The following is a 20048-nucleotide window of genomic DNA, read 5'->3' on the forward strand; positions in this document are numbered from 1 at the left end:
CCATGTATATAAATACATGTTCCTCAGATTGCTTCCTCCGGACAGACTTCTAGTTTTGTATCCCGAATCAGCTGGTGCCACTCTCCCAGTCTGGGGGCCACATCCATTTTGGACTTCTCCCTTTGTGATTTAGTTCTGGACAGATATGAAAATTAACACAGCTCTCCAGATTCCCACTCACGAGCGGGCGCTGGCGGGCCACCCACCTTTGATTAGAAGGTGTTAACCTTTTCAATGTAGATAAATATCAAGATGTCCCAAACAGTTGATGCCCTGCAAGGTGCAAGACAGTTTGAGACACTGTAGTTGGTGATATGAGCCGTTTGAAACCGATAGATGGAGATATATTTTAAATTTGGTAATAATTGTTCATTTAAACCACTGTTAATGTATTTCATCGAAGAATGGTCATATAATTTGAAATTTACAGCTCAAAAACACAGTGAAGTGCAGTATCTCTTTAAACAGTAAAAGACATTAAGATAACCTTTGTGTGTCGGGTGCATTCACCTCTTGAAATAAGTTTTGCACAGAATACATACTTTGTATTTATGTTTTTATTTCAAAATAAGGAATAGTGGTCCAGACTGTAGGAATGTGTACGTGATGATATGATTTGGAGTGTTCACTGTTGCAGGTCTATAAGAGGAAGGTAACATGCAGTGATAAGTGCTGGTGTTCAGGGGTTGCCACGCATGCTCATCCCTAATATTATAGTTGTGCCTTACGCACACACACTCACGCTCCCTCCCTCTCGGCTCAGCATCTGTATCAGAGCTCAGTGTGACAGGAGGCGGTGAAAACACATCTTCTTCCTCCAGCAGCAGCAGCAGCAGAGAGAGAGGGTGAGAGCCTGTGGTGACCGCTGGTGTCGGGTCTGACTGGCCGGGCTGAGGCGCGCCACGGTGCCCTTGAGGAGGGACACTCCCGACTGCAGCAGCAGCAGCAGGAGGAGGAGGAGGAGAGGGGAATAAAGGAGGAGAGGGTGAACGAGACAGCAGGAGAATACATGGACGAGAGGAGGCGATGGAGCGCCGGAGAGATGCTCGGTGAATGACTGGGGCTGACGGAGAAAGTGAGGTTCAACCCGGTGGGATCGGCTGGTCTGCGCGTAAAGCAGGTGAGAGGAGACATTGTGTGTGCGTGTGTGTTTGTGTGTTACACACAACATGTGCTATAAATAACTGGTGGTTTATTGGTTGGATAACATGTAAAAACACGACATTACGCACAGCACTGGTTGAGGAACCGTCTGGATTCAGATGACTGACGCACGGCTCCAGGATGAGCGAGTGCGCGCCTCCCTCCATTCAAGACTTGGGCATGGGTCACGGGTTACAACATAATACATGCACACATGATGGAGGCTAATTTAACCTCTCTAATAACATACAATTAGATACGATACAATACAATAGTACGATACTGTATGATATGATTGGTTACGATACGATCCGATCCGATATGATTCAATAGATGAGGATATAATATGATTAGTCACGATACAATACTATAGATGATTCGATACGATATGATAATGCAATACAATAGTTTACGATATGATACGATACAATAGGATAGTTCAAGATAAGATACAACCTGATATGATACAATAGGTTATGATTCAATAAGATACATTATGATATAATTTGATACAATATGATGTTCCATGATGTAAAACGATTATTTGATTGTATCTCAATGTGGCAACATATGCAGCACGTGTGTGTGTGTGTGTGTGTGTGTTTCTACCACTCTGGCGTCACAGAGGAACCCAGATAACCTTGAGAATAACATTACACACACACACACACACACACACACACCAACATCAAATTTATATAATACCATGTAACATCACTCCAGCAAGATAAACACAGGTTTCTCGTCTATAAAAACACATTATACAGCATCATTGCTCCGATCAACTTGAAATGTACGAGCACTGACAGTTAACGTGATCAGACTGTTCAATTGTTAACATAACCATTCGTATTAATAGTAATATAAATATAAAATATAAATAAAATAAAATAAGTATAGTAGAAGATGCATGTGGACACCCCAGGGAGGACATTGTCCACTGTTTAATTGATAGTGAGAGCATCCTCACTCCTCTGAGCTTTATCTCCTGCATCTCACCCTCTCATTGGGTCGGGGGGGGGGTTTGGGTGTTAACGGCTCATAAGGTGTGGAAACCAGCTTTTGAGGGGAGCAGCAGTGGCAGCAGCAGCATTGCAGAGGCAGGCGACAGCCACAACAGTAAATTTTACAGACGGAGAAGAGCCAGACAGGAACATCCTGATCCCTTTTTCGCCCTTTTGTGTTTTGAGCCGGTCAGATTTCATCTGATCTTTGGTGAAAGTAGATGAATAGAGCCTCTCAAATGTTTTCCTGTGCCTCTGGCTATTTACCCCTGCTCTGATGAACGAGTGAAGTGAAGTTGTGAAATTATAAAGCTGCAGTTTAGCATTTTATCCAAATCCAGATTCACATCTCATGCATTTTAGGTCTCATTTTGAGGAAGTGAAAGAAAGTGTCACTTTTAAATCATCCACAGATAATATCCTCAGAGTCTATATCTTTAAAGCCAGGTATTTACAGCCCATTTTATAATAAATAATTTATAAGCACCTGCCATTTACCGGAGAGAAGCTCACAGCAGAGAGCACTCGCACCGTGACCCTCCTCGCTGCTGTAATTTGCAACGGTGCAATTCAGGCTTAAAAGTGAGAATACTTCACATCTCTGGAGAGAGCAGAGTCCGCCGCTAATTCTGCCGCAGTCAGAACGTTCACCCAGACATTTAAACTGCTCAGTTAACTGTTACAAACCTGCAATGATGTTTTTAAAACCTGATATCAGTCACATTTTCCATACATGTGGGATAATTGTCAAGGCTGGGTGGCATGATGAGTGAAACCATGAGAATAGGAATTTGTTCAACCAAGTTTTGGGGTAAAATATAGGTAAGATTTATCATTAGCCTCTGTTTACTACCTTATTTGGTATTATAACTGATGAATAAATAAAGTCAAGAACCTCAAGAAACTAGACTTGGGGACATTTTTTATTCATAGACTAACATATCTCAACAATAAGACATTTTATTCATTCGTCATCCAATTTTGATCAAAGACAATAAAGTGTTGTCTTTTGCATATTTGTTCCACATGTATAATTCTTCGTTAACACAATAAGATTAATGATGAAAAAGAAAAATGACTGTTGAGTAATACCTAGAAAAACCCGGGAAATAATTGAGCACTATGCTGAATGTGCTTTGGTGTGAATGAACTCCACGACATGTGAAATTATCCTCCAGTTGCACAGTAACCAGTGGACTGCTGAGCCTTTTACAACCTCTAATGCAGCAGCCTGCCTTATAGCACCTGCACGGCCATGTTGTTCTGCTGCAGAGCTCAAACCACGTCAGTTATAAGTTATTCATCCGTGGAGCTGGACCCTGAGGAGAAAAGTTGGAGGCATGGAGAAAGAAAGGAGGAGGGAGATGAACCTGTTTTAAGAAAAGTAAAATTTGACAGACTGATGTGCACAGAGACTTTCTTTTTTCTATTTTCCCTGCTTGGGTGTATGGAGTGAGAAAGGGGGAGGGGAAGAGACGAGACGGAGAGCGATAAAAGACAAATTAGCCAGGAAGCCATTGGTTATGTAACTGTCATTGACAACGGTCTCTAACGCCGCCCATGGAGGCTCTGGCATCCCAGCAGACTGAAAGGCCGGATAATACCGTTGCTGCATCTGTCATAATGTTCCATATGTTTCTCCTGACATGGACCTGATTTGACTTTAAGCAGAAAAGACCAGTTGTGATTCCTCAGAGCTTGTGTACATTTCATTCTCCTGCTATTCTTATATTGGATATTAAAGATGAATGAGATACCAAGCAGCATCCCAGAGAGACACACTGCCAGAGGGAGCATGAGTCAAATATACCGTATCTTGTATGTCGCTCTAAAAACATGTTTCTTTGTTTTCCTCACAGGTGTCTCTCTTCTCTGACGTTTCAAAATGGAGTCCACTCACCTCCTGGGCAGCTCTAAGAAGAGAGTAAAGATCCACCCTCACACTGTCACAGCCAAATACGCCACGCACACCCCGTACTCCCCTCAGCCTGGGGTGCACACACACTTCCCTCAACCCGGGGACGATGGCTATGACGATGCCCCGTCTTTTGAGGACTTTGGCTCTTTCCTGGAGGAGACGTCAGACAAGAAACAGCTGACGGAGAGCAGGAGGTGGCCCCTGACTCTGTTTAGCTCCAGAGACAAAGACAAGGATACGGCCCACAAACCTCAGGCTGCCGTGGGGGCAGATGGGAGCGAGGTGGCGGCCAAAGCAGCAAAGGGGTCTGGAAGAGGGGTCGGGGAACAGCTGGCCAGTTTTGGGGAGGCGTCTGTGTCTGCGTCTCGCCTCACCTGGGTGGGGCTGCTCTGTGCTGCTCTGGCTCACGGCTGTTTGATTGTTCTGACCCGTTTGGCCTCCGAACGCTTCAGCCTGGGCCCCCTGTTTCTGCTCTTAGTTCGATCCATCGTCCAGCTCCTCTCTGTGGCTGTACCACTGCACAAGGGGGAGAACCCCTTCGGACCAGAGGGCTACCGCCTGCGGCTGCTCTGTTACGGCATCGCCTACTCGCTCTCCCTCTGCTGCGCCTACTCATCCTTAACTTTCGTCTCTCCCGGAAACGCCACAACGACCTGGCGCCTGGCGACCACAGCGCTGTCGGCAACACTGGCCTTCCTGCTCCTGGAGGAGAGGCTGGGATTGGCTGATGGGATCACCATAGCTGCAGGGCTGTGTGGTTTGGGCCTTGTGTTACTTCCCACAGTAGATGAGAGCAACTCAGATTCACCGACTGACCCGGTTGTGTTCTGGAGAGGTGCTTTTGGCTGGTCTCTCTCTGCGCTCGCAGGACTGTGGATGGCGCTGGCACTGGTCGGGTATCGTTCCCTGAAGGAGAGGGTGGGAGTGGGCACAGCTTTGTTCACAGTAAGCTGGACGGGCTGCCTGTTCGCCCCAGCCTCCTTGGCTCTGCTCCAGGAGGGCTGGTCCTGGCCCGTGAGTGCCACAGCTTGGGGCCTGGTCCTGGGCCTGGTTGCCTGCTCGGTAGCAGCCTTCCTGGGGATGACGCACGCGCTCACACGCCTCCATCCGGCTCTGGTGTCCGCCTCTCAGAGCCTGGAGGTACCCATTGCCATGCTGCTGCATCTGGCCGTGCTGCCATTGGTTCCCACTGCACCTGAGGTCGTCGGGAACGTGATGGTCATACTGAGCGTTGTTTGGCTGGTGGTGATGAAGCTGCTGCCCTCCCGAGGGGGCGGGCGGCGCCAGCGGGAGGAATATGAAGAGATTCTGGACTCGCCCATCAAATGAACACCGTCTCTCTTCTCTTCACACGTCCATGTTCTCTTCTTCTCACTCCCTCCATCAACAGATCATTTCCAGTGTACATAAGAGACTGCTATACTCATGATCGGAGCTTTATCTATTTTGTATCGTCCTCTTTTGCTTTTGGGAAAGTGCCAATATTGTGTTGTCTGTTTTAGTGACGATGTGATGTGACATTAAAATCTCTCTGATGAACACAATGCATTCCTGAAGCCACTTGTAGTCAAGATTTCACAGGAGCGTGATATCGGTCACTTTCTAGCAGCCAGCTGAGGTTTGGCCGAGGATTGATGCTATCTGCTCGGCTGCTGGTCGACAGATAAATTGGGGTAGAGAGCGAGCAGATGATGGCATTGGCATACAGATAAGAAGGAGGGAGGGAAGGAGAGTGATGGCAGATGACGAAACAGGGATGAAAGAGGGGGTTGGAATGGAAAGGGAGCAGAAAGCGAGAGTGATGGCGGCTGTGTCTGGGCAGCTGGCTGATAAAAACCCTGTTCTGAACTCTGGGAACTGTCATTATGTGTAATAACTATACCTGTCCGATAGTACCTGATTCTATCCTCCTCTATTCTCCTCATCATTTGCCTCCTGCTTTCACCATTTGTTGCTTTGTCTCTCCATTAAAACGAATGAGCAACACACGACAAAGCACCCATTCATTAAAATCCTCACAGATGGAGACTTTTAATGAAAACAAATGCTCCCGTGATACAGATTTTACATAAAAAACTAGGTCGAGTTCATAGAGTTATGATTTATGTAAACTAAAAATATATGAATCATTTGATATTAGCTCCTCTTTGACCCGGTTTGAGACTAAAATTGTGGTTATTCCATCAGTAATAAATATAAAGTAATATATAAAATGTCGTTGACAGGTTTGTTTCTGCTGCACATTAACCTTGAAGTAACTTTTACTGATAATACTTGTAATGGAGAATTTTTACTTTATTTAAATTAAAGCTCCAGCTCAACATTTTACAGAAACTGTAAAATATATGGAAAGTACTTCTGGTCAAGACGAGCCACTCTATGTGTTTTATTACAGTATATGTGTGCTTGTGTGTGTGTGTGTGTGTGTGTGTGTGTGTGTGTGTGTGTGTGTGTGTGTGTGTGTGCACGGCTGCAGGGGAGACGGGCGGCGGTTCTGGCATGGTTTCATAAATCATAAACACCCAGAGCACTGTAAGTCGTGGTCTCCTATATTCAGACTCTTAAAGCAGCTAATAAGTGAGAGAGAGACCTGCCCAGAATTAAACAGTGTGCTAATCCTCTGACACACTCACTTGTGGTTGAAGTTATTTGCAGACAATCACCACAACCACACAAACTCTGAGGCGATGGTGTAAACTCTGCAAAGCACATGCACCCACTGAGACAAATGAAAGTGTGGACAGTGTAAGAATATGCAGTTGAATAGTGTGTGGGAGGAGAGAGGAAACCTTTCCATGTGTCTGATTAGGTGGTTTAATCAGCTTTTATTCATTGTAATGAACTCACCACAATTTAATTGTATTGTTTTAAAAAAGGCCATTAAGAAAAACAACATAAAAATGAGAATGTGCAAATCAATATCACTGCAGTGTTCCCAGTCTATTTCCATTATTCTTCCCCTCTCGTGGATTCATGTGTCTCCACTGTTTTTCCTCGACGTTCCCGCCTGCTCTATCACTTCGCTCAGCTGCAGGTGAACCCTCTGCAGCTCTGTTGCTATGGCGACCAGGGCCCGTTCCATCGTGGCCATGTCCAGTGGTGGAGTTATTTCCTGCTCCTTCAGGCCAGATGGGTAAGGCTTCGTCCCCGAGCTGAAAACTGCCCCCAAACCTCCAGGTCTTGGTGTCGGTTGGTGTCTGGTCCTAGTGTCTGCCGGCCCTGATGACACCCCTCTGTGACCTCTGCCCTCTTCAGGCCGCCTTAGCAAGGCGTTCTCCTCGCGGCTGCTGTGCAGGAGCATCTGCATGGTGGCGTTCAACCTCCTCTCCCTCTCTGCTTCCTCCTGCCTGAGCTCCACCAAACCTCGCTGCAGACTGAGACTCGCCTGCTCCGCTTGGGCCCTGCACGCTGACTCCACGCTGGGTACACACTGCTGGCACGTCCCCCTGGCCATCTTCTCCACCTGGGTCCTGAGAGAGACCATTCCTCCACGACACTGCTCCAGAGACGCCAGCAGCATGTTCTGCCTCATGTGTGAGTCCTCCAGAGCGATGAAGAGCTTGTCCCAGCGTGAGAAATCTGCAGGCTGGCATTGAGCAGTTTGAGACTCCGCTGTAGACAACAACCACAGGGAGGCGTCACTTATAAAGTCTGACAGACAACTATAAGGTTATAAACATTTATGTAAACCAAATATTATCAAATACTATCAGTGTAGTAACTGGTTCTGGTACTTAAATGTATTAAGCAAGACAACAGGTAATAAGTGGATGATAATTTAGAGGAAATGAGAAATAAATCAATGTTTTCAAGGATACAACATTTTTATATAAAAGTTTGGTTTGAACACAGATATTCTTGTAAACCAACAAAAGATTATGGTCATAAAGAACAAATGTTTCCAGAGCCAAGACAGCGGAACTCACTAATACTGCGGTGCAGCAAAGTACTTTTGGTGATGGAAAATTGAAGAGAACTATACAAATCTTGGAATCATACGTAACAAATTTTTTTTAGTACTTCTTCATAGAGTACAAATATTTACTTCATAAACTCACATAGTTAAATGGTAGCCCAGTGACTATAAGTGATTTAGCCAACCAGCTCATGTTCTCTGGATTGACTACAGCATGAGATTCTTTAAGTTATGGAAAAGGTACAATACACAAAACAGCATAGTCCCCATTGATGTCCTTCTTCCACTGTCCATACACATACATTTAAGAGCTGGAAATCATCTCATCGGTGGTTTATTGAAAGTATTTTTGGAATATAGTACACTATACTGTGTATAGTATAATCATGGAATAAGACAGAAATTCTCAAGACACAATTTACATACACAATACAATGGTTTCACATTAAAGAAAACTATTCCATGTGGCATTCAATATAATTGAGGATAGTATTTAAATCTTTGTGATTGGATTTGTGATTTTAAAGCGTTTTCTAACTTTAACTTGCGAAAAACAAACAAATTAATTTCCCCATAGCTTGGTTTGTTTTTGCTTTAATGTCCCATAAATGTACACTATAAGTGATTTGGTGTGAGAGCAGAGACCTTTTTTAGATGAGTAAACCCTTTCTGGGAGATAAAGATGTATCTGCACAAAAAATTTACATTACAAAGTGATTTTGCATCTTTGTTTCACAGAGAATTGAAGTAGATCAAGAATAAAGCCTTGCGGGACACCAGCGTTACCATCAAACTCTAATAAAGCACTTTGAATGAATCTTGAATCAAAACATAAAAATAAAAAAATTGGCTTGATTAAATCAGGCAGGAAAATCAGAGACAGTGTTTTTCACAATGAGCCATATGTTTGAACAAGCAGGAAAAAGAACAGGCAAAGAAAACTCACTTTCCTGCTGGTCCTGAGAGATCTCATTTTCATAGTCGTCTGCGTAGTTCCCCTCATACTCAACCTCGTTCATACATAAGGACGCAGCCACAAGCGCACACAGCATGTGACAGACCCTGAACACATGCATGATGAAGCTTCGAATGCGTGCCTGGTAAGAATATCGCAAAAATATTCTGTGAATAATATCAGATGTCCTCTCTGACCCTCCACTGGATGTAAAGCTCTTAACACTGAGCCAACTGTTGTGGGTGCTGACTTATAAACTCAGCAAGAGGGAAGAAGGAGGGTGAGTGAGGGAGGGTGGGACAGATGTGGGGGTGCTGCTGTGTAGGTTGGGTGAGTAATGCTTCAGTGGAGGTACTTTGTCAAAAGTCAAACTGAATGGGAAATAGGGGCATTGTGAGGAAAGAGGCAGAATTACAGGGGTACTGGGAGAACTGGGGTGAATAAAGGGAACTTTAAAAAGAATTCATGTTAAATACTGACAAAAACAAACAGAAGCACAAACGTACTTTTTACTTTTCCACTCACATTCACTCAGGGTCAGGGGAAACGCTTAAAATTACTCCAGAGATTTTTATTCGACTTGTAAAGTAACCAAACCTTCACTCTAATAAATCTCTTTTTTCTATTTTTCACTTTATATGTAATTTGATTTTTGTGCTTCAGAGAGATTCATGAGTTCAAGGTACGTGCTCTATTTTTGAGACACAAGACGGGATAACACATTAAAATTCAGCTCCATGCTTTACACAAAATAATACCAAGAAAAAGAAATACATACTATATAAGCTTATTAAAAAAAGGAGAAATTAGAGAATGAGAATAAGAAAAAATGCCTCAGCAGAAGCAACACTGAAAAAAATAACATAATATATAACATTTAAATTAGAAGCCCACCCACAAATGTGCTTTATAAAATTAATTTCTCTTTAAAAATCCCTACAAATGGGACCTTTTTGTGGCATTACTGGAAGCAGACCACTGTACCGACCTTCATTTTGTATTTGCAGAGTCACGTCCACTCGCATTTACATTGTTTCCAGGACATTTCAATTACCACTTTAGCTCAGTCTGCCTTTCTAACCTTTTCACTGATGACTCAGAGTCACTCCCTGCTCTGTGGGTCGAAACCAAATCCCTTAACATAAAGAGAAAAATAAATTGCAACATCGCAGAGTCAGGATTAAATGTTAATCTTGCAATGAGTATGTTTTTTACCACTTGAGATGAAATGCAGTTGTTATAGCAACACGGTAAATGTTCTCTGTGGCTGTCATCGTATTCTGCTGCCTGGTAACACTGTTGATTAGACATTCAGTAAAGATGATTCAGCAGATTCCCTCGTCTCATTTAGGACAAATGATCTCATTCACGGACAACGGTGCTCTGGTGAACAGGTGTTGGGGTTAAGTAGCAGAAATAGGACATGTCAAGGTCAGAGGAAAAGCCTTGACCTTCCTTCTCTCTGCAGACGTCCAGACTGAGCTCCCAACAGCACATGTCAGCAGTCTGCCAGTAACTATGTCTGATGTTGTCCTTCTGACGAGCTATAATCGTAGCACAGGGACTAATTGAAGCGAGAGCCGGCAGGTTTATCTCAGGAAAAAGGGAGAACCTGCAGAGGAAGAGGGAGGGATGGGAATGGAGAGCTGGACTGTTAACACTGGTAAGGAAAGAGGATATCTGCGTACATTTTCCTTTCTTCACTGCACTAAAAATACCCCACAGTGCACGTGTGTGTGCATCTCCATGGCTTAACTCCATGACATGAATGGAATCAGGATCCCTCCATGAAAGCTATAGATGTTAATTAAAACTTAAAGGTGCACAGAGTGTAAAATCTGGTGCATGTCACAAGCTGTTCTTATCTTTTGCTCTTCGGTGCCCCTCTTACATATTTTTCGTAATTATCATTAAAGGTCTGATATCTTTCAAGGTCGGTTGAGGAGGCAGTAAACTGTGCCTCAATTCAGGGGCTGCGTCCTTCGGAGGCTGCATTTCAAGACCAATTGGGTCAAAGCGGCATTTCCCATTGATAACGAGCAGCTCAGATAATTCACTGTTTTGTTAGCAACCCCTTCAGAGGTGACTGGGAAACATTTAGACCAATCAGACAATTCTGTGTCAATCAATATTTCATCCTTCCAGGAGGAGCATGCAGTGTGAAGAGATCTCTGAGTCTGCAGACCCATCACGTTACATTTGTTCTTTGTTCTGAAGAATACATTTTCTGCCATCCAGATTTAAATTTTCTTTAATTACTTTAATTGGGTTCCAAACCTAGAAGTCAATGATCCCTAACATCTTTCAAAGAACTGAAGAAGACGGGGAAAAAAATAAATGCATCAGCAGCCGCCAGACGCTGTTTACCAACCTGCCCACCACACGTACACTTTGTCTGTCACACACAAAAAAACACTCGCAGCTGACAGTGAGGGGGAGGAGTGATTTGAGATGAACAGAAAAAGAAAACAACAAGTGAAGAAAGGAGGATGGGAAGGGAAAAGACGGAGGTAGAGGTGATATAAGTTGGGTGTTGTGGAAAGTACACCACTAGCTTTAATCAGACCAGAGAGGGAACAGATCTTGTTTTCTGGGTTGTCCTGATGAAACCAGAGATGCAACTGGGACAGTGGGTGTAGTCATTCGAATTTACGCTGGCTAAAAAACAGATGCTTTAAAACAGCAACAGGACTTCACTTATGAACAAACCACAGACTGACTCTGATGCTATAAAGTGAGCAAACACAGGCTTCACTAGAACTGTGTGGCAGTGTTGGGTGTTTCCCTTTTTTGTCCCCAATATAGAAGAGAAAACTATGGAGACATGATAATACAGCAAACAGCCAAACAAAAAAGTAATTGTAAGAAATATTTGTATAAATATCAGTCCATAAATGGTGTATTACTGATTACCAATCTATTACTGAGAACAGCTGAGTAAGGCCTCTGATTGTTCGACAGTAGAAACCAGTAAGCACATGTTAAACTGCTCTACTGTAGTAAATGGAGTTCCACAAGGCTCTGTGCTTGGTCTGCTTTTATTTTTTAAGGCAAAAGGAGTGAATACTAACTTATCTAATAACTTTTTATCCGGTGCCATCATCAGATCAGCATTTCAATTTCTCTACTGCTTAACAACTCAAATGTATTGACACCCATATATCAGGCTTTACCCCAGTCTTGATGTGGACTATTTCTAAAGCTATTATAAAACCATTCAGGACATTTTAATACTATTTTTAGAACATATTTTTTCTAAGATCACAAGACTTGTTCTTATTTCTGGCTGTAGATATGTAGAGATAACAACAACCATCCACATTTTCTTCTTCAGTCATTTGGAATAGTTTGCAAAAGGAATGCAAACTGATATTTTGAATCCAAGACAACTTTTATTGGCCTATTTATACAGAGAAGTTAGTTATAGTTGTGATTATCATGGTTTTAATTTACTCTGCTGTCTTGAGCATATCTCTTGAGCAAGTCGCCTCGACCTTAAAATAAACCGCTTAAGGTAATGGATGTTGTGAAATAAAACTAAAATAAAACAATAAACTGTATCTATATATGTGTCTGTGTCCCCTCAGGTATAGAAATGTATTTATAAGCCTCCCAGCTCTATTTATTAGCTCTCGCATAACTCACTCATCTCAACCAGTCTGCAAAACACGACTCCAGCTTCCCCTTCCTTCCTGGATCACACGAGGACCAGAGAGAGAGAGTTGCCGCATTTACTGACAGATTCCTGGAAATGATAAAAACATTTTTTAAAAAGACGGAAATGTAACGAGCATTTGCAGAAAAACACTGATGAGCAGCGAGGGACGGAATCGGAGGAGAATCTATTCTTGTTTGGCTGAGTCATGGGGAAAGCTGCGGGGACAGAACACAGTTGAATCTGTCTCTAAGCACTGACTGCACCTCCTGTGAGGCCCCTCGAAAAAACGTGGCGCTGATATAGTGGTGTAATATAAGAGTTTATGAAGATATTGAAGCACAGGCCTCTGGACTTTACTGAGATCAATATCACATAACCTGCGCTTTATCGATCGATTCAGTTTTAACAGCCTCGGACTGGAGAGAGGTGAGGAAGTGAGAGCAGGAAACAGTAGAATCACACTTTTGAGAGTGTTTTTCGGAGTCGTGTTTCAATGTGTGTGAATGAGCTAAAGAGGTTGAGGTGTGTATCATACTCCACCAGACATCATAAAGTGTTGTGTGGTTATAATAGTGAAGCGTGCCAAGCTTTACAGTGTGGGGATGGTGTTAATTAGTGAGATGTGATATATTACAAAAGTTGACCTTAACCTGGATATAATTTGTGTGTGTTTGTGTGACGACGGGTTTGGTTGGAAAGAATATCAGGGAACGACAAGCAGAAGATTTAAACGAGAAAACAACACAGAAACCTCAACTGGGAAAGAAATACAGACCCCACTCTTGATTTCAATGGACGTAACATCACTGTTGGCATATTTATTTGCACATTTTCAGATGCATACATTCAATACTTGCCCTGACGTCAACGTGATCATGACTGCATGCTTGCGCAGTTTAAAACTGGCACAGAGCAGCACTGAAGCTCTGCAGAAACCCACACACATCTCTACAAATTGGGACAAAAGCACAGAGCTTAGTCAGTGATTACGTCAAGAGCCAACGCTACAGCAACATGTTTCCATCCAGGGTCTCCAGAGTGGATCCACGCCACAGTAAAGAGGGGCTGCCCTCACTGAGAAAATTAACAACATCTGGCCACGGAAAGTTCTACCCATTTCACCTAACGGAGACTCACAGGGGGGTGGAAGTGAGAGTGTGATTTGACATGTGCACAGGGGACACACCCAGAGCAGGAACGAGGAGGAATATTTTGCATCATGCCAAAGCATAAAGATCCTGTTCAGTCCGGGTGTTTTGTCGCCTCGCTGGGCTCCGCGACACACACACACAAGTTTTCATATGGAAAATGACTTCAACTCGTACAAAGTCACACACACTTCTTTCTAAAGGTGTTGAATGTTCGGGGCGGAGCTGTAAACACAAGTGACGGGTTGCACACTGGTCACAGACAGACATGAACACACACACATGAATTCACATATTCACACAAACAAATATACACACTTGGCACGGAGAGAGATTAGTTGTTCTTTGTTCACTTGAATGTGAAAAATAAAGACAACATTTTTATAAATATTGATTTGACTTGCAGCCTGAGGCCAGTTACCTCTACTACGACGACACAGGACTGACACTCAACAGTCATTATGCTCGTACAACGTTAATAATATATGAATGATCCTACAGGCTGAAATTATTGTGGCACTAGAAAAATAAGCACTTTTACAACCACTTTGCAGAATCGACCCTATGGGATTAATTAAAGCTTCTTATTTTCAACCACACGTGATAATAATCGAGTATCTGCATCATTCTAATAGCGTCTGTATCCTCAGCTCTGCGACGTCAGTTTCCACTGGTGTAATTCAGCCGAACCTCCATTACAGTGATTCCCAGCTGACGAGCCCGGCGTCACAGCCCACAACAGATATCAGTCTCTACTCAACCACATCCTGACTGGCTGACGATGACGACTCCTGGACGTCCTCTCCATTAACGGCGCGCTGCTCATCATGACCCGTTTCATCGGTTGTTTGGGGCTCATCAGCCACGGCGCCGGTTGTCATGGTTTCATCAGACACAGCTGCACTGAGTTGTGAAGGTTGAGACGACGTTGTTGTTGTTGCATGACCTGCACCATTGGCTCCTGCAGCTGTGGCTGAAGACACAGCAGTCGTTGCGTTGGTTGTTACGTGCGTGCTGACTGTCCTGTCGGCCGCTGACGGCTGAGCTGTTGTGTGATTTTCGGAATTTGAAGCACGGACATTGTGAAATGCTTGACTGGCCGCTGCATGGTTACTGATTTCATGGCTGTCACTTGAGTGGTGGTTGTTGTTGTTGTTGTTGTTGTTGTTATTTGTCGGGTCCAGTGATTCGGTGTGTGCAGATGAACCTGCTGTTATTTTTTGTGTGTCTGATGATGGATGTGCAGTCCACGAGTCCTGATCGAAGTCTGGAATTTGTTGGACTACTGGAATCGGAGTGACCTGATTTAATCCAGTGGGCTCGTTGGCGACATGGTGACTTGTTGAGGGCTGATTACTTATTTCTGAATGCCAGTTATTGGAGCAGAGGACTGCTGGGATGCTGCGAGGACAAACAAAATCATAACAGGCGTTAATGTCAGTAATTCATTTTCTTTCCCAATTCAGATAAAAAACATTGATTGAAATCCATGATACGTTTTTTCGAACAGGATGCAGAATCAACGAGAGACTTGAGTTGTGTGAAGATTTATTTTAAGGTGAAGTAAACCTGGACCATTCAGACCTGGACAGCTGCTTCTGCAGCTCCTGAGCATGTTGGTTGCACTGGTCAAAGTAACAAGCCTGAACTTCCACAAAGTCAGTCAGACTCCGCATGTGGTTGGTCTGAAAAAACAAAGCAGGACACATAAAACACGAGGCAGATGGTGCTCGGGTTCTAAAGCTGTTTTAAAGAAACCACCATAAACATAAATCTCCATGATTTTAAATATTAACTTTTTATATTCCAAATGAATTTCACTGGGAATTGGGTGTTTTTATATATGCATATACACACATATATATATATATGTGTGTGTGTGTATAGAGTTCATATTAGAAAAAATGAAGAGGGCAATAAAACAGAATTTTCTTTTCCAATCTTGTATGTGTGTGTGTGTGTGTGTGTGTGTGTGTGTGTGTCTGTGTGTGTCTGTGTGTGTCTGTGTGTGTGTGTGTGTGTGTGTGTGTGTGTGTGTGTGTGTGTACATACATGAGTGCTGCTGATTCCTTCCAGAAGCTGTCTTGTAATTTCTGTCTGTCGATCGAACAGACTCTGACAGATTCTCAGCTCCATCTCAGCCTACAAACACACACACACACACACACACACACACACACACACACACACACACACACACACACACACACACACACACACACACACACACACACACACACACCATCTTTTCAATTACATCCTCATATTAGAAGCTTTGTGTTTGGAAATTTCCCATTAGCAGTAAAAAAATCTCAATCAACTAAACAATAGAAAGTAAAATGTTAATGCAATTGTCAGGACCATTTTCAATTCTCCATCCAGGGTCGTGGAGCCAATCCCAGCTGACATTGGGCAGGATTGGCTCCGGGCGCCAGCGAATCACAAGCTACATATATATTTATAACTATTTCTGTCGGATCGTGCAAACAAAGATGAACGTGACTGACCTGCGTGATCTGCTGTGCCCAAACCTGTTTAGAGGACAGGGACAGAGGAGAACAGGAAACGTACTCAGTGACCAAACATCATGTTCAGCACGTCTATCTCTGTGTCCTTTATCCAACCACTGACCTTCAGCCATTTAACACGCAGGAAGCTGAACATGTAGGAGACATGAGACATGTAGTCATCGTCCAGCGGGTTTGCATTCAGGTTCTGATGAAAAGAAAGAAAAGAAAAGTGTTTTGGTTTGGGTTTTGCATTCTGGAGGTCATCAACTTATTAAAGGAGAGTGATACGTACTTTGAAGGGTACAGTTTGAAATCAATCACTGACACTCACTCTGGACTGTTGATCGGCCTCGTGGGCTTTCTTCAGTCTACTTTTAGCTATGTCCAAGTCCAGACGCTTGTTCAGCAACATCCTGCGCTCATCCTACCAACAAACACACAAAACCTGTTTCATACACACACACAACAGAAACAAACATGGAGCAGAGATATAGAGTAGGTTATACAGACTGTGGGTGTGTGCATCTGTGTGATTCACTTGTATGGTTCTGTGTTCTCCCTCAGTGAAACTCCTCAGAGGGGTGAGAAAGTGGATGTTGGTGCTTTGGACAAACTTTCTCTCCGCTTCACTGAGCTGCTTCTGAACCTCTCCGCACCTCAGCAGAGCCGTTCCTAAATACACAGCACACTGCAGTTTAAAAGATTACACACTCTGACAAAGAGACAACCAGCTAATACCACATGATTAGGAAAATATATTGCATCATTTTAACCGCTAAGTAGATGTGTGTAAAAATAAAACTTTTTATAATAACAACATTGAGAATAATTTGCACTCACCATAGGGATTGTTGGACCCAATCTCCAGCCCGGCCTGGGACATCTCATTCCCCAGAACCTCGAGGGCACGAGGCCGAGGTGGAGCGCTCCACTCAAGATGCTCATACAGCCGGTCCTCTAGCCGTGCTCCTGTTCATCATGGGTCAGGGGTCAGTTCGGGTTTAAGGGTTTTCATTTCTAAAATCCAACAAACTTCTGTGTTGTTCGAGTTCTTAAAAATAATTCAAAAAAAGGTGAAAGAAAACCTAAAAGAGTCTCTCAAGAGTCCACACTTGTTTGATCTGTCCAGTGACTTCTGGATGCCGATACTTTAGACAGTAGGTTTTATGGTACATTTCTTTCTATACTGATCTAAATATAAAAGTTGACACTTATGATTAAAAGTAGTTTCACTGATTTAATATCAAACTGACCGAACCTGAAGAGCAGAACAATAGACAGCTTCCTGCAAATTGCCGGTCCTTCCTATAGTCCATGCATAATAGGTGAATGTAAAGCAAACAAAAAGCATTCTGCAGAAGAACTAAGAGCCCTCAGTCGATAGATAAACAATGTGCATGATTATTGTTTCTGGCAGCTGAACACTCTCATTATTTGATAGATTACAGGTCACGTCCACTCATAATTCCATTAGCCGAGGTAATTGGATTCAAACAGGCAAAAGCAAAACCAGACCTATTCATCTGAGCAGGACAGTAACAGTCAGGGCAAACAGAAGGGCACAAGAGAGATGGATTGTGGGAGAGCAAATAAATCTGAAGTATGGACCCAGATGAAAATATTCAAGGTCATGATTCAGTAGTTTAACCACAGAGCCTCAGAATGAAGTTGGGCAGTAAATTATCTATATTTGCAGTTTTCTCGTACACCAACAACATAACCAGGTTATATTTTGGTTTTAATGTGATGATATGAATCCTCATTGAAATCAAAGAATTACATTTAATTACTTCTGCATGAATACAAGTTTATTTCTTTCTCCACAAAGTATCGTATGAAGTAGTTTGAAGTATAAGAGAAGTTTATACAATACATTTTTTCAGTGATGGTAGCCATTTATAAAACACTTGAATAAAATGCAAAAGAAAAGAAACTGCAATAATAATTTTCAGTGTTGAATTTTCACCGCGTCTCTTTTAGTCACACAAAGACCGACTTGGATATAAATAAACACTTGTGTCTCACCGGTGCTCGGCTGCAGTAAAACCTCAGTCTGGGAGATTATCTTGTCCGTGCAGGTCTTGGTGGCGTCTGCCAGTAACAGCAGCTCCTCCAGACCAGGGTCCAAATCTGTCTTGTCCGCCTGGCCGATAGTCTCCCCTGTGTACTGGAGCGGACAAACAGAAAGCCATTAAAGCCTCTTCATTGATAACAGTGGAGCAATAGACACATTCAGACACGCACAGTTATATACACACATATATATTCTCACTCATGTCGGAGGTAGACTGGCAGCATTTGAGGCCTTGCCTAAGGACCCATGATGCACATACACACACAGAGGGATGTGGTTTGATGTTGGTGGCCCTTAGAGACGGCCCTTAATGCAACCGGCCTACCTTCAATATGAGAGCTGCATTATTAACATCATTATCATTATTAACAGTAAATTTACCTCTGGATGAATAATAATAATGATAACTAAACAAATCCACAGATATAAATACAAACGCATACACATTTCGGGGAGTGGTTCAGATATATAAATATAAATACAGACAGATAGATGTGATGGATGGATGGAGAATAAGAGTACAGATAGTAAATAACTATAGATGCATGGATAGATGGATAGATACATAGATAGATACTCAATATAGATGTATCGATAGATTTATAGATAATAAATAAGTCTTAGTGTTTATCACTATCATTATTATATGAGTTCACGAGGATCCTAATAAAACACTGGATTTCATTAGTGTTAATGAACAGATCAGTTAAATTAAAAGAATCAACACTAACACATCATCACTATTAACGTGACTTCATGTGTTTTTCTTTTTTACCTGAATCGCTCTGTTGATGAACTGACCAGCATCCGACGCAAAGCGAGTCAGATCCATGGCAACGTCCGCCAAGGTCGCGCTCTGTGCCCGGTGCTGCTCCGTCAACGGCCCGGTGAACAACCAGCGACGGTCCGACGGTCCACAGGCGTCAGCCTCCAGCCTCCAGCCTCCATCGACCCTCAGGCCGGGCACGGTCCTCTAACACCGGCTCTGTCGTCTTATTGACGGTTTATCCCGCAGCCATGTTCCTGACAGCTTCCTCCATCAAGCTCCCTGTGTTTACTGCTTCACAGCTTCTCGCTTCCGGTGACTTAATATCCCTTTTTTCTTTATTTAAACTTTGACTTTGCCGGTTCATTCAATTCGTTTTTTTCCAAATAGAAATGTTAAACAGCTACGTATCAATTTAAAAGGTTAACTATGGTCGTCAGTTCTCTTCAGATCGTGCGAAAAGAAACAAAAACAAACTAAAATCTCTGCAAAGAGAAGATTACCCTTCATTTCCGGTTTTCAAAATAAAAGCATAATCTCCACACTCACGCAGTTCAACGATTAAAACCTGCAGAAAAACAGCAACTCAGAGGCAAAATACAGCTGATCACACTTTGTGTGGTGATAACTATAGTAATAAAGTGGATTTTCTGATTGCACAGTTCACAGGTCGGTAGTTTTCTTGATCTTGTAGCAGAATACGAAATACAGAAAACAGTCAAGAAGGTCAACGGAAAAAGGCAAAATATGGAAGTCAGCTCTCATGTCATAGTGTATAAAATTGTAAAAATTCTCGACACTGAGGAGATAAGCTTTACTTCTCTACACGCCTGTGCAATTCAGCGACTAAACGTGCAGGAAAAATGAGCTAATTAGCTGCAGAGTCCAAACTAATACTATCCGGTGCAATTTGCTGTGGTAGTAACAGCTGTAGTAAAATTTTAATGCCTTTTATC

General features: G+C 42.9%; 3 protein-coding genes across 3 annotated transcripts; 1 reads left to right on the forward strand and 2 right to left on the reverse strand.

The window, feature by feature from the left end:
- The first annotated feature begins 983 nt into the window (after positions 1-983).
- On the forward strand, positions 984-5613 carry slc35g2a (solute carrier family 35 member G2a). Its single transcript, XM_069535665.1, has 2 exons — positions 984-1120; positions 4007-5613. Exon 2 carries the CDS (start codon positions 4033-4035, stop codon positions 5392-5394), a length of 1362 nt encoding a protein of 453 aa, XP_069391766.1. The 5' UTR covers positions 984-1120; positions 4007-4032; the 3' UTR covers positions 5395-5613.
- A 1252-nt stretch (positions 5614-6865) lies between these two features.
- Positions 6866-9188, reverse strand: LOC109644416 (pentraxin-related protein PTX3-like). The gene is made up of 2 exons (XM_020109788.2): positions 8928-9188; positions 6866-7677 (listed from the first exon to the last, which is right to left on the reverse strand). Exons 1-2 carry the CDS (start codon positions 9055-9057, stop codon positions 7037-7039), a joined length of 771 nt encoding a protein of 256 aa, XP_019965347.2. The 5' UTR covers positions 9058-9188; the 3' UTR covers positions 6866-7036.
- A 4192-nt stretch (positions 9189-13380) lies between these two features.
- LOC109644413 (endophilin-B1-like) lies at positions 13381-19703 on the reverse strand. Its single transcript, XM_069535664.1, has 10 exons — positions 19102-19703; positions 18278-18419; positions 17093-17221; positions 16791-16924; positions 16584-16676; positions 16374-16457; positions 16250-16273; positions 15795-15884; positions 15327-15427; positions 13381-15143 (listed from the first exon to the last, which is right to left on the reverse strand). The coding sequence occupies exons 1-10, from the start codon at positions 19156-19158 to the stop codon at positions 14495-14497; spliced, it is 1503 nt and encodes a 500-aa protein (XP_069391765.1). The 5' UTR covers positions 19159-19703; the 3' UTR covers positions 13381-14494.
- Positions 19704-20048: the final 345 nt, after the last annotated feature.

This window comes from Paralichthys olivaceus, chromosome 12, assembly GCF_024713975.1.
Source record: "Paralichthys olivaceus isolate ysfri-2021 chromosome 12, ASM2471397v2, whole genome shotgun sequence".
In the NCBI taxonomy this organism is placed as follows: Eukaryota; Metazoa; Chordata; class Actinopteri; order Pleuronectiformes; family Paralichthyidae; genus Paralichthys; species Paralichthys olivaceus.